Here is a 25870-nt window from a genome sequence, read left to right on the forward strand (position 1 = left end):
CAGCAGGCAGGCCAGTGAGATGACTGGGTGGTAACAGCACGTGATATGCAATAAGTGGAGGCAACTCAGTATGTTCAAGCCTTAAGAAGAGGGGCCTCATGCGAGAACATACTGTTGTCTTTCAACTATCTAATGGGAAGGTCCAGAGAAAACACAGCCAGACTCTCCTTAGAGGTGTTCAGTAAAAGGTTGAGAGGCAGCAGGCACAAATTGCAACATGTTCCGATCTAAGTTCCAATTAGATAACTGGTGGAAAAAATTCACAGTGGTAGCAGTCAGATACTGAAACAGGTGCCCAAAGAGGCTGAGGAGTCATCACTGGAAATACTCAACACTCATCTGAACGAAGCCTTGTTTTGAGCAGGGGATTGAACCAGGTAACCTTCAGAGTTCCCTCAAACCAAAATTACTCCATGAATCTAACTTGCTATGGTAAGTTAATCTGTATTCTAGGACAAACGTGACAATTTTTGTGTGGTTTTGGTAGGAATTTACTGCATAATATTGACCTTAAAAAACAGGATTAACAATAATTGTCTTGTTTAATAGCACTACAAATGTATGAAAAGAAATAATTAAGAAAAATATGGGGGGGAGGGGCACCACTGTGCCTCTGTTGCATCACTGTGAAATGTGTGTCAATGTGATATTAATAGGCTTGTTCTTTCATAAATAATAATTTACCTGGATGTTTTTCATTCAAGATTTGATTTATCTCTTCCTACTTCTGTCCCCTTCCTCCCTATCCTTAAACATACATGCTTTCAAACCCTATTGCTGCTAGTAGTATCAGAGAAGATAAAATTGGAAATTGTTTCCCATGTTTTTTATATGCTCTCTGTAAGCTTCCCTTGCTGGCTGAGAGCTTTAAGCTGGGATAGTGGCCTTAGATGTGAAAGCATGGGGGTTTACTAGTCTGCAGTTACCAGGTATGCTGTTGTGCCTCCTCATTCGGGTTGGAGGAACCTGTTTCAATTTGCAGTATTCACATCCCCGTTTGTCACAGCCTTTCTCTTGCACAGGTTGTGGACAAATAAAATAGAGCACAGTTGGCTTTGCATTTTCTCAGCTGTCCTGTTTTTCTGCTGTGAGATTTTCAGCTGGCTAGGAAGTTACTCCTTGTGTTTAGTCTGTGCCTGTGACTAAACTGAAATGTTACCTCTCTTCTGTAACTTGTAAGGATCAAGTTCCATTTTTGTCCTGCACACAAGGTGACTTCAGTGCTTCACGTGGGGCCGTTGGAACCCTGGTGTTTCAGATGTGCCTTTCAGTGCTTTACTCATCAATTGAGAGTATTTCGTGTTACCACTGGTCACTAGCTAATATTTTTCATCCTGATTCCTGTGAAACCAGCTTCCCTAACTGCCCTGTGCATCTTCTCTGCAAATAATTTCTCGTCTTTTGGATGAAAAATATGCTAGATAAGCATAGATTTTTATTATCATCATACAGTTTATGGATTCAATGCACTCTTCTATTGCTGTCACTCAATCTGAAATCGCTCTTAATCACATTACTGTAAAATGAAAATAAAATTGCTTATCCATAAAATCCCAAGTAGGCTATTACAGATACTGCAAAATAAAAACATGCTTAACATTCTTATGCTAAGATTAAATTGGTAAGCTCTTTTTTCCCCATTCTCCTTTCTCTTCTGTGGCTCTCTTCCATTTCATTGTCCTGACAGGGTGGTGTAGTCAACTGTTCCCTCCTTCTGCATAACACGTTCTTCATTTGCAAACAGTAGAAGGCCCCTTTCATGCTGGAATATGTCAGGATAACTAGCCAGTCTTTTTCTTTAAGTACTTAGGTAATTCAGACAGATTTAATCATGCTCTCAGAAACGTACTTAATTTCCTTCTTATCCAGAATATAGGCCATTGTTGTTAATTAAGGGAAATGGTTTTTTTACTTCCTTGGAGAACAAAATATTTCCAGTTGTCACTTTCTGTTCATGACTAATTAACTCCTAGCTCTAAAGGGTAAAGTGCCACCTGTCCCTTTGGTGACTTAGCATACTCAGTTGGCCATGAAGTATTTTTACATGGAACATTATTATGTATATATTTACAATACTGAACAGATTATCTAGAAATTGGGAGCAAACATGATGGTAGTTTTGGTGTGACAGTAGGGCTGAAGTGATTCAGTTCTAGCATCCCTCTTTCAGGCATTCTGGAATGAACTTTAACGAATGAGTAACCCATCTCCTTTAAAAAAAAAAAAAAAGGTGAGAAATAATTAGAAACTCGAGTTGCAAAATAGTCTCTGTAGATAGACCAGAAGAGCTTCATTTTGCCCTAGAAATAACAGCTGCCAACAACTGGTAGTTGCCAAACTGGCGTGCTCAGTGCCGGCCTTGACAGGAGATGTAAAAGCTGCCATTCCAACAGAAAACTGAGGCTGCTTTCCTCCCAGTTCCTACTCCCCCATGTTGCTCAACTCCCTCCTCCCATGTAAACTTGTGACTTCTCAAAGCCCTGGATTTACTGTAGCTCACCAGATGGTAGCTCTGAAAAGCATATGTTGTCTGCTTTAGTGTTCAACATCAGTCCAGCTTTTAGCTTTATCAATCCTGCTGGCACTAATACCTCTGACCAGATGGTTTCCCTTCCGAATGCCAGCAAAACTCAGATTGTCTGCAAACTTCCCCTTGCGTTTTATCTTGAGTTGTTCATGCCGTGTTTGATGTAGTAGTTAGTAGTATTTTTACTACTAATTCCTCCTAGCAGTATGTATAAAGGGTATAAAAGCAAACACTTTTCAGTATTTCAAATATCAACATATTTTAAAGGATTGGTGCCCCATTAATCAACATGAAGTGTCTTTTAGCATTGCTTGGTTGCTGCTTCTTCTTTGGCACCTTGCACAGGAAATCTGTTTTTCATAATTTCCTTTTAGGCCATCCTGTGTGAAAAAAAACCTGAGAGAGATCAGTAAGGAAAGTTATGAGTAAAAACTCGATTAGGCTACTGCAAAATGACACATTGTACTGCAAAAGTGGCTACTGACTTGGAATATGGAAAAAAAAAAGGATTTTTCTGGCACATTTAGAGTACAACACTTACGTAATAACTGCAACATTTAATGTTATTTCTTCTTAAAGGAAATGTTTCATGATCATGTCTCTCAATCAAAGGGACTGTCCACTACTTTATAAGTAATAGGCATAGTTTTTGTAGAGATGGTGCAGTGGCATTGTATAAAGGTTATCAGTGAAATGCAAATAAGTGTTGCTTTTTACTTCTTATTTTATGACATGCCGTCTTCCCTTTTTCATATCTCTTGCTTTCAGTAGAGATTTCACATTTTAATATGGAATGCGCAGATGTATATGCTCCAAGAGGTGGGGCACAGCACAGAGTTTTTGACACTTTGTTTCCTTTGACTGTTTATTTCCATGTTCTTTTTGAGTATGCTTGGATCATATGAACAAGTAATACTGAAATGTAGCTGAAAGAGTCTGCATTGTATTTTAGAATTATTAAAGCTTCAAACATTATTGTAACATGGGCAAAAACCTTATAGTGTGAACAAAAGCCAAACATTTGGAAGATAATTTTTAAGTATTACTGTATTGGTTAATGTTAAATAGAAGAGATGAGTACATGCTATTCCCAACTTATTCTATTTTTTTCTCCTAAAATTATATTGTGAATCTTCTGATAGCATCATCTGGTTTCCCACCCTTACTTATACAGGTACATCACATTCTTGTTGAATGCATTCCATTTTCCTAAAAATTACTCCCTTTCTCTGTCTGTAAAGCAACAGGAGATCCCCAAACTCAGAACCATTCTCACTGTCAAGTTTAAGTTTACTGTCCTCAAATTGTCTTCTATTAGCTGCTGTTCAGATCTCATCCAAACCAGAGTGCTGCCCTCCCTCAGTCTCCTCATGCACCCAGATCAGAACCAAAGATTTCCTCAGCACCTCTAAAACTGAAACTTAGCACCACCAGTTAAGGTTTCTTGGTGTTCTTGTGCCTTTGTTTTGGGAAGTCCAGAAGGAGCTGTGGGTATCAGTGCTGCTTAACCTATAAAACTACAGCAGTTCTTGCCTCTTGCTGGTCTCAGTAGTGCATCTTCTGCATAGTTCTCCAAAGCTTATGGCTTTATTCCTACCTAAGCTGGATATTTTGCTAGTGTGTGTGGCTCTGTGTTAATTTCCTTCCATGCGAAAGAAGAATTTAAAAGATTTTAAAGAGTTCGTTTTTAAAGATCCTATTGCTCTGAAGGTTCAGGAAGGGTGGGTTGTGCATGAAGACCTGGAAGGCCAACTACAAGGTGCAGTTTGCTGTAGGAGAGCATATCAGGGGTACATGCGTGGCAGATCAGCTTGATTGTCTTCTCTCCTTCAGAGGGACTGAAAGAGTTTCAGGAGCACATATGAATTGTTAGTACTTTTCCATTACATATGTAATCTCCCACAGATACATTTGCATTTTTTTAATTAGTTAATTGACAGAAATACATCTTATTAATTTGCAAATACCTTCAAGGAAAATCTAATCCTAAAGCAAGACATAGTGAGTTTGATTACAACAACACAGCTTTTAACTTTTTAAAATAGTTTAAAGGGTCTGTACATTCTTCCTGACACCTGTCTGCATAAACAGAAAGCAATCAACAACAAAAAAAAACACCAAAACCTTTAAAGGAATTTCAGCTGATTTCTTGAAAATTGCAAAGAAGAAAGAGTGTGTTTTGGTCTGCATCTTGGAATAGTGGAGAATGCTTTTTGAATTATAGGTAGAGAAATTTTCTTTCAAAGCAGAAAGAGACTGGAACTCTTGTCTTACTGTATCCTGTTTTGACCACAGCCTCAGTAATTCTTTATTAGATTTTCAACCCTGGTTATGTCTCTCAACCTGTGATATATGTCTCCATATAAAAAGAAAGATAATTTACAGAAAATATATGAGATTCCTGTTAGGAATATTTTTCTCGATGTTTGTTGTTTGTTGATCTTTCCTAATGATCATGAGTGTTCCCCAATTACTTGGAAGATTAAGTCGTGGAAGGGAAGCAGAAAAGGTCTCAGTGACAGGCTACATCAAGGCAGTTGTCCTGGTAAGGGCGTCAGCTCAATTAAAATCTTAATTTTGCCTCTTTTGTCTCAAGGTCACCATATAAAAAGTAGTTCCCTAGAGTAGTATAGTTATCTAGATAAAGAATTTATCTTCCTCGTCAGATACTCCAAACTAGAGATTATTTAATTAACGAACTTCGTGATCACTTGAGATATCAGTGAGACTATATTTCAGATGTCTAAAGCATGGGGCATCTTGTCACTGGATTTTTTTTATTCTGTGATCCTTTAGAATATATTAAAAAAATTAATGTATTTGTTCAAAATGCTCATAGATATACTTACTAGTTTTGTAGCAGATCCACCTACTGTGAAGTGGCAGAAATCCCTCCTCAAATGCATAAGCCAGTAACCTTGTCCGTGCACATTACCAAGGCTATTACAGAAACTGCTGATGAAGACATGATTGTCTTATGTGTTGCTTGCAACACTCTCCGAGTTCTCCAGAAACCCCGTGGCATTCACTTGCAAAGTATTCCTAGTTGTATTCTGGAGTCCTGAAGCTGACAGACTGAGAAGACAGTATTACAGCTATATCAGAGAAGGAGGAACTAAGCCATCTGCACTATTTAGATAGGCCATTCAGCCCTGTATGTGGTATATTTATTACAAATAATGCTGCTGTCCCCCATTTTCCAGGCAGTCAAAAGTCTGTAACAAATCATCTCAGTGGGCACTATTTGTATTAACCTGATGTGAGTTGTCAAAGCCAGGGCTACAGAATGTATTTCATAAGAGGACATACCTCTTAATAAATCAATTTGCTAAGCACCCAAAAGAAATATGCCAAGCATGTCATTCTGACAGTCTTTGCAGTCTTCATTCCTTACCAGAGATTGGTCTCACCCAGCGGATACCAAAATAGAGCTGTCTACTTCCCATCTCAGATTCTCATGATAATGAAGGTGCTGTAGCAAGGTACAGTTTGATGAATGTGATAACACTCCTTTTCAAGCAACCCCATCCTTTTGCATATATTTCCCAGTACTGTCTATTGCAATGGCCAACTTAGGATCAGATTGGGTACAGTTTGAAAACAATTTTGTTTTTAAAGAGATAAGCTAAATTGTGTAAGATTTTTATTTGGGTGTCTCAGCAACACAAAATCATCAGGCTTTTAGCCCTGAAATTGACCAGTTTATGTTTTTTCAGAATGGTCCTGCTAGCATCACTGACCTCACATCATTTTCTTAGAGCAAGACTGAATGTTCTTATGCGTGTTTTTCTTTTATATCAGAAATCCTCCTCCACTGGGTTGGTACATTCACTGTGCTTTCTTTTTTGTCCTTGGCAACTGCTCGGTTTAATATCTTTTGCTGAAGACTGGATTTTCAGGAGCTGTCAGCTTGTAAGACATATCTTGATTCTTTAACATACGCTATTTCAAAACAATGGGACAATATCAACTCTCATCTCAAATTTCTGCAAGTTTTTGAAGAGGACTATTCTCTTTTGATAACTTGTGCAGTATATGCTGTAAGGCAAGCATAAGCTACACTAGCATACTTCTTAAATTCTTTGCTTTTACAATTTTGTTCTCCTTACATTATATTTAGTTTTTGGTTTTGTTTCAATGACTGATTTTTACATTCAATTTTTTTCTTTTAATTATTGGTTACATCAGGTGTTATTCTAGAAGGACTGGAAAGATCGCATACCCATATGAAAGAAACAACTGCTGTATTGTAATTTGTTTTCTTTTCTGGCTAGTGGGACTGCAGTTAAAAGAGACACGTGTGATCTTAGATCACAAAAACACACTCTGAAACCTCAATAAAATGCCATTCATAAGGAAGATTTTATTGCTGTTTAGAAAATACTTTTTTCAGCCAAATGGTGCAGGTCTCTTGAGCAGAGAGTGACTGACGCTGTGTGATCTGTTCACTGGGCGGTTGGCCCGTGCACTGGAGTTAAAGGTAAAAAGAACAGCACCTTTGGGACTTCTTCCCACACTGTTAGGGCCAAATTCAACTAACCCAGCATGTTGCAGGGAGAAGGAATCTACATTGAGGCCTAATCAACCATTTTATAAATGTCATTTTTGGCTTTGCATCTGTTTGCTCAGTTAACAAAAGCAGAAGAAAAAATACAACAGAACGTACTTATTTGTTGAACTACTGAATGCTTTTATTAAGGTCCTTAAAGCATTAGTATTTTTCTTAACAAAGGAACACCCATATCATTATCTTACAGATTTATTTCAGAGTTCACCCTGAGTTTGTATTTTTAATGCTCCTAGCTTCTATAAAAACTAGAGTTTGCAAGGCTTTAAGGTTAAAGGTTTCTCTTCTAGTTCAAATGCTGTCAACTTTCAAAAATAATTACGGAACTTGATATATAATTAATTTAGTATTTAATTTCAGAAGCCCGGTTTCAAATTTGACATCAGTTATGAAACTATGGTAATTATTCATCATTTTTATCACATGACTTTCTTCCTAATAAATAGATACTGGGAATTTAAATATTTGGGAAGCTGCACATTACTTTTATCAGGGTTTTTTTAGCTGCACATTAGTGGGGTGAATAGGTGTAGTGGATCATATCTACGAAACTAGAATTATGAATTGGTGAAAACATGAGTGTGCTATAGATGTTTATCTGAAGTTTTCAGTGTCTTGGTTTTAGTATCTTGCATCTGGCCCTGTCTGAAAGCAGACCTTTAGTTTGCTTAATTTGATATGGACTTGTTGCACTAAAATGAAGACACTTCTGTTAGTATCTGCTTTTAATCTCTCAGTTTTAGCCAGTTCACTAAGTTGGTATTTTCTTCCATTTATCTTGAGAATATGAAGGCAACAGCATTTGACTTCACCGTTGTTTGTGTGTAACTGGGCTACTACCTCATGACTGGAGTGTAGCCTGGTTTATTCAGATTTTGTTCGATCAAGCCATTGAAGGAAAAAATAAGTCTATTTTCCCTGAAATAAATTATTGCTTAGAACATGCATTTGAGACAAGTGTTTCTCATCCTCGGTTAGATTTCTCTTTCTGTTAACACATTTATTAGGTACCTTTCTCTACATTCACTAACTGTGGATGCTGTGCCATTTCACTGTATCGTAAGGAAAATTGTTTCCATAAATGAGTGTTCCCTACTGGTCGCTGAGAAATAACATTTCACAGTGGAAGCACCTGTAGCATTCAGATTTAGCATTCATGGTTTTGATGATATTTCTTTGTCTTCTGCTAGACGAAATCAGAGATGAACAGAAGTAGTGAAAAAAAAATGTATTACCCTATATTGCATGTTATGTGGCCAAATGTGAGAAGTTATTGTGTTTGTTAGTTGACCCATTTTACCTCAGAGAAGCTTCGGCCTGAGTTTGAAGGCATGTAGTTGCTCACACAGGTAATTCTTAACTCGTCGGAAAGAAGGCAAGAAGTGTGGAGTTGAGATCGGCTTCTAGTCTTTGACTTCCACACCTCTTGATTCATACACTGTCAGGCTCCTGTTCCTAAAATTTGGGGCAAGCTGGTTTCCCATAGCCTGTCTCGTCTTCATCCCTTGCCCCCTCCAGTGCTGATCTGAACACACACTTTGTTTTTAAATATCAAAGTTTCCCAACTTCAGGAAATGAAGTCCACCCTCCCCATCTCTTAAAGCCACTGTGGGACTTCTTGCTCGCATACAGCAGACCAGTTGAATTTTCAGGGACTGTTAATATTTTCATTGGCTTATGTTACCTTGTCATATAAATGGCACAGAACAGTGAGGAGCAGTGTAACAAAATGATCACAGATTGTGGGAGGAGACGCTCAGAAGCAGAAGTAACTTGAATGTGGAGTTTGCCAGCATCCAAACAAGAGCAACTCATTGGAAGTATGTTGTTTGGTTTATTTTAGCTGGGATGCTATGTCCAATGGAGGCGGTAATATTGAACCAAGATTTTTGAAAAGCATAATGAAATTATGGTTTCTTTTACTTAGTAACTTAATGCACTATTTTTTGACTTTAGTCTAACATTGAAGAATAGCGACAAATTACTTAGGAAGCTGGGATTGCTAGGTGCAGCCCAATGAAGCAAAGGAAGAGGCCCAGTTAACACTTACTGTTTTAAAAAAAAAAAATCCAGCCGTGCTGAATTCCGCGTGGATCTTCAGCAGTGTGTAGCTTCCCTGATACTAATTTTTCAATGCGTAAGATAGGGAACTTTGTTCAGCCTTTGGCAATTCTCCTTTGACTGTCAATCAGACACTCAGTTGTGGTGATGGGACTGTGTGATGTGGTCAGTCCTGTTTCCTTCATCACTTCTGTAACTTCCTTTCATCACTTTTTTTTTTCCTTGAGGTTAAGCAATTAGGCTTTCCAGACGCTGCCATTATTCTCTGTGGTCTGGTGATCAACCACTAGTAAGGTAAAATGAGATTTGAGCGACTAAGAGCTAAAGCAAAACCTTTCAGTACAGGGTTTTTTCTTATTTTCAAAACAAAGTAGCATTTTTGGGAAGAGTTTCTCCTTGGCTTCCTTCTGTTATATTTCCCAGAATGTAAATGTTTTACTTTCTGTACCAAATCTAAAAAAAACAACCAAACAAGCAAAACCACACAAACAAACAAAACAAACAAACAAAAAACCACAACCCAGCTATGTGTTTATGATCTTTTAAATTCATAAGTTAAGGTTAAGGATATGGCCAGCTGAAATATTTGGTGAGGCAGACCTTAAAAACAAAGAAATGATGAAGGAAATGGTGAGGGTAATGTAGTAAGTTGGACACTTTCCTGTGAGTTTTAAATCAGTCTAGCTCAGATCACTAGCATCCCATTGTTTTGATGTTTCTTGGGTTTTTTTTTTCAGTAAAAATTTCATTTTTTTTCCTCACCCATGTAATAATTAATCAACAAAACTGCTAGTAAAGGTCTGAGCAACTTAGCTGAGTGTTTCCTGCCTTCCAGCATTTCCTCATGGAATTTTTTCCCATTATAGTGCATTTTGCGCTCTGACCTGAATTGCTGTAGTATTACAGTCTTTCAGATGGCTGCTTCATTTCGTTCTAGGAGTGAATAAATGTACTCCTGTGTCTCTTAAGACTACAAAGTGCTTTTAGGTCTTCTGCAAGGATATCAGCTTTCTCGAGGAGGGCAGCAGGGGGGCAGGTGCTGATCTCCTCTTTCTGGTGACCAGCGGTAGGACACGAGGAAATGGAGTGAAGCTGCATCAAGGGAGGTTCAGGTTGGGCATTATGAAAATGTTCTTCACTGAGAGGGTGGCTGGTCTCTGGAACAGGCTCTGGAACCCATGGAAGTGGTCGCGGCACTAAGCCTGTCTGGACGATGCTCCTTGTCGTATGGTTTAGTTTTAAATAGTCCTGTGGGGAGCAGAGGGTTGGACTCCAATGATCCTTATGGGTCACTTCCAACCTGAGATATTCTATGATTCTATATTACAGACTGTAGAATCTAGTAAGTCATAATACAAGGCAAACTGGCAGTTTTAGACTAAATAATATCTTGCTTCATTGAATACAGTTTTCTTTGTAGTTTTTTTCAGTAATGTTGAATATTGTATCAGTTTAACTTATGTTGAGGAACAAAGTGTTCTTAAAAGCAAATGAAGTTCATCCATCAGGATTAGTAGCTGCAGCAACAGTGGACTGTCCTGTGGGTGGTGGTAATGCTACGTCAATGAAGGCTCAAGCTAAACAATCTTTCTGACATGGCTGACTGACACATAGAAATATTTTCTGAGTACCGAAGTCAGATGAATGAAACAGGCTGTTCCTATAGCTGTGCACAAGATCTGTATATTTTTTCCTATTTTGTGTACTCATTAGGAGAAATATAGTATGTGTGTATGCATTTTGTCTTGAAGGTAAGCTTCTCTGATGGTTCGAATGACTTGTGAATATTTACTTGGATTATTATAAAAACACTGCTATGTGTTAGCCACATAACTGCACAGGAAAAAATATATTAAAATATAATTTTAAAATTCAAATTAACTTACACATATTTTCAGTTAAAATTTTGTCACCTTTTAATTTAGAAGAACATTTGAAATTATACCAGAAAAGATAACCAGATGAGGATAATAGCTTATGTTACATTAACATGTAGCATGAAAATCCATATGAGGAAAGAATTAACAGCTTTATATGCTGATGTACCTTACAAGAAAAGATAATGAGATTAGGATTAAAATGCAAAAATATATGTTAGTACAGAAAAAATAATTTCATAAAAGCTTTAATAAATAATAGGGCCTATAAAGCAACTAATCTTACTAGGGAGAAAAACTCTTGCTTATTCTGATTGTTTTCATTCATGTCCAATACTGTTCAGCTATACCTCATCACTGGAAATTCAGGAGTTTCATAGAGAAGTGGAACGGTGTGGCTTTTTTGAGTGGTGAAGCTCTGTGATTAAAAAAGGGTAAAATCATAGAAAACTAATAGTTCTTTTCAGTGTCCAGATTGAGAAATTTTATGGGTTTCTTTCAGCAGGTATATTGCTTAAATTAGGCACCCAAAATAAAAGGATGTGAAACGACTGATTCTGAAAATTTTGGCCTATCTTTTGTTGAAAGACTTCACATTTTATTTTTTTAAATTAGAAGCCTGATTTTTATTCCAATTCCTTTTTTTAATATATTAATTGTAACAGTACTTGACATGACATATTGTGAAATGGAGAAAGATTCTAAGCAATGGAAAAGATTTTTCATTTCTGAGTGTTAAATTTTTAGGATCTATACCTCAAAAAAATTAATTATCTGAAAATTGCTATTAAAAAATGTAAAAGAAATTATTTCCAAACCGAGTGGGATTCTTCACTGTAAATCAGTATAATAAACATTCTCATTAGATGTTTCTTGTTTTGTATATGACTAGAAAAGTTTTTACTATTTGATTTGAGGGTGACTCTGAGAATAAGCATCTTCTGAGATGAGGTAGTTTTGCTTTTGTTAGTTTTGTTATTGCTTCTGCTGGTTCCAGTGATATTCTTCTTTCAAGCTTTATCTCATTGAATGTGACCCAGCTCTCCGATTTTTATTAGAATCGCCAGCATTCTTTTCTCTCTCTGTAGTCCCATGTTTCAGAAATTCGTGTGTTCTTTATGATAAGAATTCCACATTCACATGACAAATTGGTGTTTACTCAGTTACTGTACATGCTAACCTGCACCATCATTGCAATTAATTCATGCTGTCTCTAATCATGTACAGTTTTTTCAGTTTTAATAAAACTTCTCTTTCAGATGAAGGATTTCTTTAAAACTTCACTGTCCCTTTGACAGGGTTATGTGCTATATATATGTGTAATTACATTCAAAAGAGTTAAAAGAACAGTAAGTTCACAAAATGAAGCTCTCAAACTGAGGGAATTCCAGAGCTTTGTTGCTTTTTGCAGCTTCCTTGTACACATGTATTATGGCACGTCTTTATTTTCCTCTTGACTCTCTCCTCATAGGATGTACCAGTTGCAATGTACTCACTTAAGGCACATACATTCTTTATTTTATTGTTCCAGTTCAGTATGTGGTCCAGTTCTGCACACTGTTCAGTGGTGGTGTGACGATATTCTATAACAACCATGTTATATTTCATTGTTCAAAACAGTAACAGAAGTGTCTTATTGAGCCATGAATTGGGTGATTCCTATTAATGAAGCTTTTGAGGTCTGTTGATATTAAAAATGTGTGTGTGTATTTAAATATTTTAAAAATAATATTTGTATATATGAAAACATTATTATCTGACTTTGAAGACTGAAGTTATCTGACAGAGAAGAAAGAGGATTCTTTACAGAAGTGCAGCATGGATTCTTTCATGGTGCAAATGTTCAAGGGCTCTGGGCTTGCATATGCTAAACGTTTTACACAATTATCTGTGTGAAGTATTGTAACAGTGAGAATTACCATTTGGTACTGGGGCATTGAGCTAAGATGAGATGTGTTTTCATGCATGGAATATCTGCAAGCCTTTTAGATTTATAGATTTCAAGTTTGACAGGACCTTCTCAGTTTATGTAGTTAAACGGTTGGGGAAATTTTGGGTGATGCCATAGATACCTATATCATTTGAATGGTTTATTGCCCAACTTTCGTTGCTTCATGACATCAGAGTTGCAGAGTGATAGTTCTATCCTGCACATGAATTCAGGTTTCCAAACAGTATGATCGTTATGAAGATTGATCTGAGTATTACAAGCACTAGGTAATTTCAAGACGTCCATCTCTTAAACTGCTTTAGGAAAGCTTGAGTTTGTCTCAAAATATCTGCCTAACATACTAGAAAGATGTTAATTTTGGTTCAGACATGAGAAGGTGGTTGTCAATAGTATATATCTTTATAATTACTCCTTTCTTTGAAATACGTCTTTTGTCTGAAAATGTTTTGGACCATGCAGGAGATTATCTACTTCAGACATATTTTGATGAGGATTGTGGCTTTATTAGTATTGTTGTCTCTTATCTAAGCAGTAGATTACAGTAATGCAGGTCAGTTTCCCAACAAGTGAATATAGGTTTGCAAGTTAATAAAAAAGAATTATTTCCCCTAATTTTGATTTAAAAGTTGAATGCGTTAGGCTTACATATTTTCATTTTCTGCATTGACTTAGCTGTACTTTCTATGTTTATTTTATTGGACAGATAGAACTGTGTATTGTGCAAGCTGGGTCAGTGCCAACATAGTATTTCCAATAAGTTGTTTAATCACTGAACAAGTCTGCTTTCAAACTGGGCAATGCGCCCTTTGCTAGTGTGCAGCACTGGGTTAGAATAACTTAACAATTATACTGGTTGTGTTTGAAAAGCATCCTGACTCACAACAGTTGTAACTGTTGGACAAGGTAGTTAGTATGCCAGTGATTTTTTAACATCATCAGAAAAGGACTTGCCTTTTTTTCTTGGTCTCTGGAGGCCATCAGCACTTTTTCACACTAATAGAAATTTGTTTAGCACCAAGGAAAATTTGCTGTCGTTGCAATTTTCCCAGCTCCAGTTGGCTTACATTGCCAAAGACAGAGCTCAGTGTTGAACCTACATATTTTTGGAAGAACTCAAAGCACTCATTAGCCATATGCCACATAATTTGAAGATATGTGTTGCAAAGAGATATGTTCTTGTTCTTGATTGTACTTTTGTCATGTGTTCTGAAGAAAATATTAAAGCAATTGTTTGTGATCTCTTCTAAAAGTACTTCTGAAACAGAGAAGAAACAGCTTCACTCTCTATGTGGATAACATACCATATAGGAAGCTAGTATATCATTCTGCTTTCTAAACAATAAATTAAAGAGCCATCTCTACTACTTGCATGATGTTTTGGGGAAATCTTGCAACCAAAGAATCTGTCTTTTATTCCAAAATCCAAACTCCAGATATAATTACGGAGAAAATGGCTGAGGAAGCAAAGCTAGCCTGTTTTGTTTTGATTGGACTAAAAGTTTAGACTTCAGTTCTCTGTGGTCGGGAGGCTGAGATTAAAGGGTCTGTAATTAGATTCAATGCTCCATGTGTCTTAATGCCCAGAAAGGCCAAACCCTGCCTGCAGGCAATGGCAGTTGCCAGGATCATCAAAAATAATTCATAGATGCAAGTGAAAAGGAAACTATATGCACTTTCTGAAATAGTTTGTTCTTCCTTGTTGTGTCTTGTTTCTGTAAAATAAAGGATAGAAAATCCCTCAAAACATCTAGTAAACAAGCAGAACTTGAGGTTGAAAATAAATAGTTTTACTTCTGGAAACAGATTGCTTAGATCTTGTAGGTAGTCCCCTGTATTCAAGTCATGTTTCATTAGTTTTTCCTTCAGGTCCTCCTGTTTTCCTTGCATTAGATATAGTGGTACCCAAAGCAAAATAGGATATTAAATGTCTCCATTTTATATGTACGTGTGTGTATGAACGGAGAAAAGATTTCTAGTCAAAAGCGGGCAGGGGCATCTTTCGATTAATAGCTTATGCCAAATAATAATTAAGGTTTTCCCTTCAGAAATTTCATTTGGGTTAGTGGTAATGAGCGAAATGAAGTGTGGGTTTTGGGCTGAATTAACAGTTGAGGGTAACGCTTGAGGATGAGCTTGGCATTGATGACCTTCTGCAAATGAAATGGTGGTACTTGAGGGTTCCCCTGATCCCCGGTCCAGCTCACCAGTGCTGGGGCTGACAGCAGGCCTGCTCTGGACCACGTGCTGAGTCCTCTTCTCTTTTACAGGCAAGTTAAAGATCAAAATAAGAAAGTAGCAAATCTGAAGCACAAAGAGCAAGTGGAGAAAAAGAAGAGCGCACAGATGCTGGAGGAGGCCAGGAGACGAGAGGATAACCTTAATGACAGCTCCCAACAGCTTCAGGTAACATGGGAATTCAATTAAAGCAATGTGGCCCATCAGCCAGGCTCAGTTGACTCGCTCTCCACTGTAATTCCTGATCCCTTTTCATAGCTGTTACCTAAGAAATTTGTTACTGATTGTTTAAAAGGACACGTCTGTATCAGAGCGCTTCAAAGAAAGGAGCCTCTCTCAGTTGCCTTCATAGTCTACTCCATTTTCATAAAAGGGTAAACTAGTTTTAACTGTTAGCTCCATTATGAAGTGCATCGTTGGAATAATTTTATCATTTTGGTACTGAGATTGGTGTAGTGTTTCTTCGCTGCTCTTCTAACAGCTTTTTTCTTCAGCTGTTTTGTGTATTTTCCCAGCTGGCTTTACCTTATATTGGTGCCTTCAGTAAATGAGAGATAACCAAGTAAGTATTACAGTGAATTGAAATTATTGTGGAGTAACTGGAGGACTGTGTTTTCTGTGTTCACTCATCCTTGTTTGACAGCAAAATTCTACTCTACTCCATAAATTCTTGGTATGCTTACTAGTCCATTTGCTTTATTTTCTAAATTGTAACATGCTGCAGCCCCACAGATTTATCTGGTTACCTCAAATCCACCTAGACATATAAAAGTCACTGGTATGAAAGCAAGTCAAATATTTCTCCATGTGTTATTACCTGTACGTGTTTTATCAAATGGTAAGTTTTCAAGTGCTGTCATAAAAATGCTAAAATATTGCCATGAAATAAAGTGAAGATACCATGATGGTAAGTGAGAAGATGATAGATATTTTGCTGTGATTTATTTAATTTACCAAAATGACTTTCCTTTTGGTTAGTGAAAATAAACATGGAAACGGTAATCTACCCTTGAGGTCTTTTAAAATAGTTTTTAAAATCTTTAAAGAGTAAGCCTTCTCATAGGCGTTTTCCTTTGTTATCTTAGGTTAAATCCCATTTCTTGTTACCAGCTACGTATCTTAATGCATCTACAATGAAGACACAGAATAAATTGTAATAGTTCACTAGCAAAGATAAATCTCCTCCATAATGTGAACAGATACTTCTTTGTTCTGTGGAATTCCAGGGAGATGGTTTCAGTCCTTTAAGAACTTTTGAAAAAACCAAAGAAACGTGTCCATGTGCAATACTCTCAGATGAACCATTCTGAGGTTTTCCCCCTCAATACCAACCTTATATATGCAGGGCACTGAAACAGTTAAGCTCCAGCTATATGAAAATTATTTCATAACTGGAGACTTTTATAAAAGGCTGGGATATGGGATTTCTACATCTGCTAATGGGTTTTGTGGCTGTAATTCTATGGCAATCCACAAGGCCCTCGTTTTGTGGCAGCTTAAGTTTAAATAACACAATCCTCCTTGTATTAATAAAATGTCTTTAGAAATTCCTAAAACTAATACAATATTTGGTTAGGGTTCTAATCTGCATCTGAGTAAATCTGTATTTTAAGTTTGAGAAGGTAAGTGGCACTTGGTATTTGCCTTGCAACTGTGTGCATGGTGTATTTATTGAATGACACCATTCCACAAGATCATCTTTGTTTTTATGTAGCGCTTTCAGATTTTAAAAGGTATGGCTTACTTTTCTGGCTTTTCCCCCCCACTATTATTCTTTCCCTTTTTATTTTTTCTTTTACATAAATGGAATGCTTTGGTAAAAGCGTGAACGTTGTTTTCTCTCAGCTCCTATTTGCATAATGAAACTGCTCCTTTTTTTTTTTAATAAAGAAACAGTAAATTATGTAATATGTTTGTGCAACTACACATAGCAATGGATAAATAGTGATACTTTGGTTACTGATAACTTCAAGTCCTGTTAAAACTATTTAACCCCAGTTCCTGATACTTCAAAGAGATTGTACAGCTATGGTGGCAGCAGTGAGGCAGCTTTTGCTCGGAAATTAGGTGGCAAAAAAAGCGTGCTGCATTTTTAAGAATGTATAGCTGTCATAGAATCACAGAATGTTAGGGATTGGAAGGGATCTCAAAAGATCATCCAGTCCAATCCCCCTGCTGGAGCAGGAACACTTAGGTGAGGCTGCACAGGAAGTCCTTGCAATATACTATCCAATTCTTTACTTACGAAGTATTTTAGCAATAGAGAGATCATAGATGTAAAACTATGCATAGTTAATATAATTGTATTCTAAGCAGCTCCTCTTTTTAAATTTCAAAGTTAACCAACTTACAACTGGGAACAAGACACAAATAACCAGTTGTCTCTTTTGAGGAAGCCAAGTTGTTTGATATTTTTCTCTTCTTCTCCAGTGTTACATTGTTCTAGGTTAATGATCTAATACGGTAGCTAAAGTTGGGAACAAAGATGTCACAGTGTGTGATTTTATTATCTTTACCATTTTACATTCAGGTTTTCTAATTAAAGATGTTTATACAGCAATACATACTTTTTTATTCCACTTTGCTTATGTTTTGTTTTATTCTGCACTGGTATCTGTTGCTTAGTGTATAATTATATGCAAGTATTTCTGAGATTATAAATATATATTATTACTTATAAATGCATGTAAAAAATTCAGATTGAAGTAGGATGTGATAGTCAATATTGAAATGTATAAGTTTTCACGGTATTTATATTACTTGATTTTCCCTAGTGCCTTTCCTGCTTTTGTGAACCTAATTGTCCTGTTTGGGTGGGCTCGATTTTAGAGAGTCTTTCCCATATTCGACATAGGGCTGAAGGGAATGCTTTCATTCACAGATGAAAAAGGTCTGTATGCTCTAATGAAAATATCAGGCTGAGGTAAAATATGGAGTGTTTAATGACAAGGGACAGGCTCAATAAAAACTCTTTCCTTTAGAAGAGCCTTCTGCTTATAACCTCCCTCTCAAGGACTGCAACATTTTGGTTTCCTGGAAGTAAAATTTACCCAGGACCAAATTCAGTTTGTTAGTTATGGAGACCTGTCTTCTTCATTGACTCTGAAGGGCACTGCTTTCTAATCAATTAAAAATTAAAATAAACTTGAGAGGAACGTAGATATTTTTTTTATGCAACCATTGTTGGCTTTGGGGTCAGGACACACAAGCACCAATTTCAGATAATTTTGGTATTGGTGGTTTTGGCTGGAATTAATAATAAGACATTATGAAATGCTTAAAAATACATAATCTGCATGTTCTTCGGTTGACCGTCTGCAATCCAGTCAAATAAACACGCTCCCAAGCACATACTGCACTCCTCCTCGCTGTGTCTCTAACAGGCATGTGGTTTCTTTCTTCCTGAGTCCAGTAACAAAATGTTCGTTTATTCAGAGAGCGCCGATGATGGAAGTTTGGTATTTTGGGGAGTGGGGGAAGAATGAAAACCATAATGTCTCAATTCTAGTGAGATGAATAAATGGCTTTCCAAATTTGTCTTTTCCTCCTGGGTTCCCTTAAACCACAACTCTCCAGAGATCTGAGAGGTTAACGAGTGTCTGGTCTATAAGCAGAATAAAAAAACAAGCTGTTGGGCTGGAGTAGAAAATTTCTGTTTCAAGTGACTAAAGCTTGGCTATTGTGAAAAGGAATTGATACGCTGTCTGGTCCTAGAAAGGTAACATTTACTGAAATTTCAACATATTTGAATGGGTACTTAGAACTGATATCTTTAAGGTAGTATGCATAATTTCTTGTCCTGTCACTCCAGCATCTTCCAGTTTTTAGGAGGAGTTTTCAGAATATTTTATGGCGTGGAGTTGTGTACTACTGGCTCTGTATTGCAGTAGCTATCTATCAGTCTCTAATTGCTGCTGACAAACTATATGTCCAGAAGCTGTGTAAAATATATTTGAATGCTTTAATGAACAACTGTAAAACCAAGTAAATTTTTTTCTTCTTTTTCACACCCAAGTTTAGATAATTTAATATTTCATTCCTAATCCATGAATTATTTACTCAATTATATGTTGTTTGTTTCTTGTGATTCTATAATCCTTTTATCATATTGAGCATTAAATAGGAAAAAAAAGCCTTCTAGTGTAAAGCACTGAATCTTCAGTCTAAAAATAAGTGCAATTTTTTGTTCAATAATACAGTTACTGGGATCCAGAAAGAGCTCAATGAAATGGATAGGTAGCCAAATACCTTCTCATCAAATGAACCATCTAAATTCATTAAAGATCAGGATCTATTTTTTATGAGGCACCATACTGTGTACATACAGCCAATATGAACATTCAAAAATCTGAAAACCCAAGTGAAGGCCAGTACATCTGGTCTTAAATTACAGAAGAATTTCCTCTTGACATTCTATGATTTGACCTTGAGGGAAGGGTGGCTGACATGTTTTTCATCTGGTCTGTTGATGGTAATACCATGCCATAATGAAAATAATGGTTTGTCATATTTTGGCTGTTAGTAAATACAGATTGTGCTTCCCTAATTAATCTCTGAACTTGCTTTTGGGCAGTGTGTATAAAGCTCCTGAAGAAACATTTACATTTAAAGAAAAGTTCAGGATTTCCTCCGTAACTTTCTAGGCATCGTCAGCTTTGAAATAAATTGGTTATGCTAGTTAAATGGTATTAATGTGTTTTTCTGGGATAAGTGAATTTCAAGTGCTGAGTTCCTGGCTGATTCCTCTTCCGTACAGGCCACTGCCATGTCAGGTTCCAACCTTGCCTGCCAGCTGAGCGGTGGGTACTTTATCCCTTGGATAGCACAGCTCAACACGTTAAGGCCCATGGAACTGTCAGCTCCTCCATTTCAGCCTGGTATAAATCTGTTCTTTAATGCTGTTTGATATCTGCAGGATTTATTCCAGAGAACAGTCTGATGTGTCCACCCTGTATTGTCTCATTGAGCTCAGATCCATCTTTGAGAATAATTTGGATCAAAATGTTCTTTCTGCCTCCCTTCCTCTCTCGGTACTTTTAAGACAGTAATTACATCAGGAGGAAGGTTTGGCCTCCCTGTCCCTGGGTAAGTCTCTGTGCTGCCCAACCTTGCAGGTTCCTTAGGCCTGACTGGGTGCCATTAGCACCTGTGCAGGTGGCTATAATTTCACTAAGTGGTATATGCAAACTTGGGTCATCCTCCTCCTGTCCTCTAGGACAAGACATGACATAAAGCGCTGAGAGGATATGAATTCACATTGCAATTCAGTTTTTAAGAAATTTGTTGGCATTTTTTGAAGGGGTATATATACATTTTCTTGTCAGTCACCAGATCATTCCTAGCTCACAAAAAAAGGATAAAACTTAACATTGTTACATGTTCTCAATAATTAAGCAAAAATGTAATTCTAAACTCACAGATTATGTGAATCAGATTTCTACTATCTGTCTCTTGGTATCACATAGAACTTTTGTTAATTAAAATGTAACAGTTATGAACAAATACAGGCTTTAAAGAACAACCACACCTCATGAAAACCCAAATGGAATAAATTTATGCAAATTTTTCCTCCTTTTTGATTTGGACTAGACACAATGATAGCCAGGAGGTAGTTTTGGGATCAACTGACCTTCCAACCCTTACTCAGAGAGATTCTGTGACAGCTGGCTATGCATTAGAAAACAGGATATACATATACAATAGATACTTCAATGTACATCATGATTTGTTAGTGATGTAATATTCTAGTAACCATTTTAATTTCCATCAGCTTTTACAGTATGCTACAGAAAATACAGTGTTCCACAAAAGCTGCATTCTGTGCTTACTTGCGGAGTGGTGATTTTCAGCACAGTATGTGCAGTTACTGTAGACACAAGAAAATATTCAACCCTGGCAGATGCTTCAACAAAAAACAGCTCTTGTTCTTATCATGTCGTAACTCTCCCTGTCAAGAGAGCTTTTCCTAACTTTCCTGGATACCTGGGAGAAGTTCCAAAATGACCTTTTAGCTAGGCTTTTTGTGACTTAAAAGTGAGGGGAAGTTTCTCAGGGGAGGGGGGTTGTTTTGAATTTTAGCTTTCTTTTCAGGAATTCAAAATTCATAAGGACCTAGATAATGTATGAATTAGGAATAGATGGATGATCATTTTAAAAGTGTAAATTTACTTCTCCCGTTTCTTAGTGTTCTTGGATTTGTGAGATTTTGGAGTTTTAACATTCTTACAATGTGAGCTGTGAGCCACGAGCCAACTGTGGAGACAGCATTGCCTCTAGTTTTAGTAAAACCATTTTTTCAGATAAGTGTTTACAAGGTCTGACTAACTTCATTTTTGCTTAGGTGTGCAATGTGGCATGTTGAAACAACAATAAAAATAATGTACTTTCTGACATGAGAATGATTTGTCCCAAAACCAGGTATCTCCGTTGCTATATTAATTGTTCAGGTGTGTTATTAAAGAAGGAAAATGCAGGTTTTTCCTCCATCCAAAATATAATATGCATTTATGAATACCAGAATAATTACATGACCTTGTTCTAAGATTTTATATGGCAGTTGTCATAGAGACAGAATCTGGCTTTCTGCATAATGGATGTTTATGACATTAGATACAGTGTTAAGGAATTACTATTTCTGTGTTTGACCAGAAGAGAGCACTCCTTACAGAATACTTGTTACCGTAACATTTGCAGGAACTAAGCTTGAAGAGACTTGGACATTTGGGATGGATAAGCATATCCCTTAATAGACACTTAGCCATCTGTTCTATTTGTTTTCACTTTACGGTTTAGTTTAGCATACAGTTAATATGTTCAGGTTAGACATATTCACTACCTTCACATCTTTAAAAAAGATGAACTATTTGACTGTGTCTTCTTATATAATGTAAAAATGCTCTGCAGTTTTGAACAGACAGCTGGAAAAAATTCCTGAAAGTCACTATTTACAACCAGCATTAGGCAGTCTCCCAATTATCCCAGTATTTCCTTAACTGCAAATTGAGATTTGTAGTGAGAGAAAGCCATTATATGGCTTGAGAGTTTTTAATAGAGGAAAGAGGACTCCCTACATCCTAACATTTCTCTGTGATCCATCAGGAATATTATTCTCCAGACACACTTTCTCCCAGTCTTTACCGTAGAAACATGAGGTGTCAGTGGAAGATGAAACCTGCTTATTTGTACTCTCTTGCCTGTTTGGCAGAGAGCAGCCTTGGTACCTTTGTGGAATGCCAGAAACTAAGTACAGTGAAGACTGGACAGCTGAATGTGTGCCAACAAACTTAACCACTAGATGTTTTTTGCAAGGATTTTTAGGGTTTTTTTTTCTCCCCCCAAGATTAGTATCTGAGTTCAAACTCCTTTCCTAAAAGCTGTCAGGGAGATTAATGGAACTGTTGACAACATGGTGTGGTTCCTGTGAGGAGATCTCTCCTGAGAGCAGAAAACATTGAGGGCCAGATTTAAACAAAACAATAGGAGTACATTCAAGGGGAAGAACAGCTTTCTTTTCATTTTAGTGTCTTATTTCATGAGCCTGAGAAATGGCAATATTTTTGCTTTTTTTTTTCCCTCTTCTGTTTTTTTGGATTTTTTTTTACTTCTCCCTCAAGCTTTTTTTTTTTTTTTTGTTACTTGCTGTGTTGAAAATAGTTTCTAACTCATCTCTTCCCAAGAATAAAAATGCCCAGTTGCTGCCATTCATTTCATAGTCTCATTGTTTAATAAAATTGCTATTCTGCCTTATTCGTGTTTCGCGCAATAGAAAAGGAAAGTGGATGGGATGAGAGTAGGGACCTAAAGACAGAATTAAGAATTTATTTAAAAAAAAATCAATACATGTGGATTTTTATTAGTTCTCTGAATGTGGTAACAAATGTTTTGGCATTTCCTTAAAAAAATTTCCTCTGATTGATTTAATAATAAACCTAATACACTTCATTCTCATTCAGTGTTATTCCTTAATCTTGCTTCCCAAGCTGCCCAAATTGCCATCACCCTTAAACTATTTTTTTTTCCTCTCTATAGGAAACAAGGCTCTTCAGCTTTTAATTAAAACTTTACTATTAAATTTTACTCCTTGGGTAAAATTTACACACTTTAAAGGCATATCAGAACAACTACTCTGAGACATGCAAATATTAGCTGGAATTGAAGCTTAGGCTGCAAGTCATGTACACAGAAATGACAGAAGGTTGAAAAATACTAAAAGTCAGCACCAGTCCTTTCTGCTGTTGAGTTTTGTTTGAGGTAGACTCAGATCTGAATGCAGGTGGTGGGAAAAACCAAGCAGATTGGTATCACTCAGTCTTTTACTGAGGTTTAAAGGAGGAGGATCTCCTTTAACATTCTGCAAAATGTCTATAGTCAGTTAAAATTCATCAACAAATTCGGTTTAGGACATTGTGGTGCTTTTGTTGGTGGTGTTTGAATTCTACCCGAGTCTCAGTATCTTCAGATGTTTTGCCAAAGCAGAGCATGAAAAGCAAGGAAATAAAAGCAAAAGGAACTGATTGTCTCAACAGCAGCTGCCCATGCCCTTCTAGTGCACAGCTTTCTTCTCCATGCCAGTCACCACCCAAGTACTTTTCTCTCCCTTCCTTTGAAGAATCGCTGAGTATTCTTAAACTGTAAATGATTTTCATATTGTAAGTGCATATGTCTTTATGTTCCAGTGCTACGGAACAATTACTGCTTTTTGCTGAGGTACTGTGTCTGGTTAAAAATGGCAAATGTTGTATTTCCTGTAAATAAGACTAAATTTCTGAATTATATTTTGTGATTTCTTCAGGATATTTAAATGAAAGACAGCCTATATAGCTCCACAAGTATCTCATAACTAACTCATAGATAAAATAGCAGATGAAATTCATTATGAGTACATATTAGTATATGTCAGGAAAAAGTCTGAAGTGTATGTACACACAACAGGATCTGATCTAGCTATATTACCATATGACAACAATCTTGGAATTAGAATAAATATTTTCATGAAAATATCATTGATTAGCAGAACTATTTAAAAAAAAAAAAGTTAAAAAAATATTAAAGGACAAACCAGAAAATACCACTGTGCCATTGTATACATCAGCAGTGCATTCACCTCTTGAATCTGCAATGATGCGAGCTGTCCACCACAGAAAGGATATGGCAAAAGTAGAAAATGAAGAAAGTAGTAAACATGAGGACAAGCTTCTGTTTAAACAGACATTACTTAAATTTAAACACTTGAACATGGAACAGAAATGAGTGAAGACAGGAGTCGGGGAGTATTTTTTCCAGCTTTGCAGCTGAGAACAATAGATGATCATTTTGGAAGAGTCAGAGCTGAAGAAAAACAATAACTCTTTTTCTCTTTCCTCTGAACTAGTTCAGGCTTTTATAGAAACAATTGGAATTTCATGCAAAGAAGCAAGAATCTCTCAGATTGTGAAGAGTTTCCACTTTCTCATGCTTTTGGTTATTTATGCCATTGCATTTAAATGGTATTTTTTTCCAAGAGCTGTGGTGCCATGTTGCTTATTGAAATATTATCAGCATAAGAGTGAAAACAGACAAGGAATCTTTTCAAATACTTCATTTCGGTATTTTTAAACTCAGCATTTTCTGGTGATGTTAGTATCTAAAATTCCAGTTTTTATCTTTTTTCTTTTCAGTATTCTGATCTTATCAGTTGTATCTAATTGGTTTCATGTTCCATACATGCACATGAATTGACTGCTGCCACACAACTGAGTCATTCCATTCTTCCTGACCCTTTCTTGCTGATTTGTTTTTAAGTTGCTGTTATTGTATCCAAGTCATCTTTATTTCCTGTTTTCAAATGTATCCTTATGGTTTCAGATACAGCGGTAAAGCTGATCTCTGCATTTACTGGTAAAGGTATTGGGAAGAAGAGAAACCAGTTTTTACTATTTTAAGCAAAACATTTCCCTAAATTAATATGTATAAGTTTGGTTAGTAGCTGAATCCAGGTTGTGCCAAGACAGCTCTTTTCCTTGAAATTAACTTCACTTGGTGCATCTGGCTTCCATGGGGATTGTTGGTGTGTTGGGCTGTTCCTAGACAATGTGAGACCCGTTGATAATTTAATTCTGATGTGTAAAATTATTTGGATAATCTCTGGTTTGAAAATCAAGAAAGTGACGTTAGAGACTAGAATGAACGTGTAAGACTGAATGTGATTGCAGGAATTCCCTTTGAAATTGAGAGAATGGGCAAGATTCAATGAAATCAACTTCTGGGTAAACATTTCTTCAGTAGTGTTATATCACTGGCAATTTTTGTTCTATGTTCAGCTATGAAAAAGAGTGAAGAAAAGAGCAGTGAACTTTCATAGCTTGCTGTCCATACATGCTGCTTCTGTGGTTCTTTTTTGCTGAATGATTGAAAATGAGGAAAGAAAGGTAGGTCTTAAAACGACTGTGATGTATTAGTACAGTGATGGTGACAGGACTGGCATTGGAGAGTTCAGACAAATAGGGCTGTGTCAAGGGAATAACAAATGGGTTCAAGCTTTGTATTAATAGGGCAGTTAGTTAGAACTGCCACTGGTTTTTGCTGTAATCCCATATCAATTTAGGAGTCTTGAGTCATAGCATTGATTTATGTGTGAAGAAGGAATCTTTTTACAGTGCCATTTTCCCAGTTAG

At 36.7% G+C, this 25870-nt stretch overlaps 1 protein-coding gene across 18 annotated transcripts in view; it reads left to right on the top strand.

Moving 5' to 3' along the window:
• The window catches only part of ERC1 (ELKS/RAB6-interacting/CAST family member 1), a 295118-nt gene that overhangs the window by 142736 nt on the left and 126512 nt on the right, over window positions 1-25870 (top strand). For all 18 annotated transcript variants that reach the window (XR_011742041.1, XM_065859918.2, XM_065859923.2 and 15 more), the window contains one exon: window positions 15251-15386. Coding sequence is in view for 17 of the 18 variants with exons in the window: in XM_065859918.2 (XP_065715990.1) it covers window positions 15251-15386 (136 nt within the window). In the remaining variant the exon portion in view is untranslated. The remainder of the gene's footprint in view (window positions 1-15250; window positions 15387-25870) is intronic.

The sequence above is a fragment of the Patagioenas fasciata genome, chromosome 1, assembly GCF_037038585.1.
Source record: "Patagioenas fasciata isolate bPatFas1 chromosome 1, bPatFas1.hap1, whole genome shotgun sequence".
In the NCBI taxonomy this organism is placed as follows: domain Eukaryota; kingdom Metazoa; phylum Chordata; class Aves; order Columbiformes; family Columbidae; genus Patagioenas; species Patagioenas fasciata.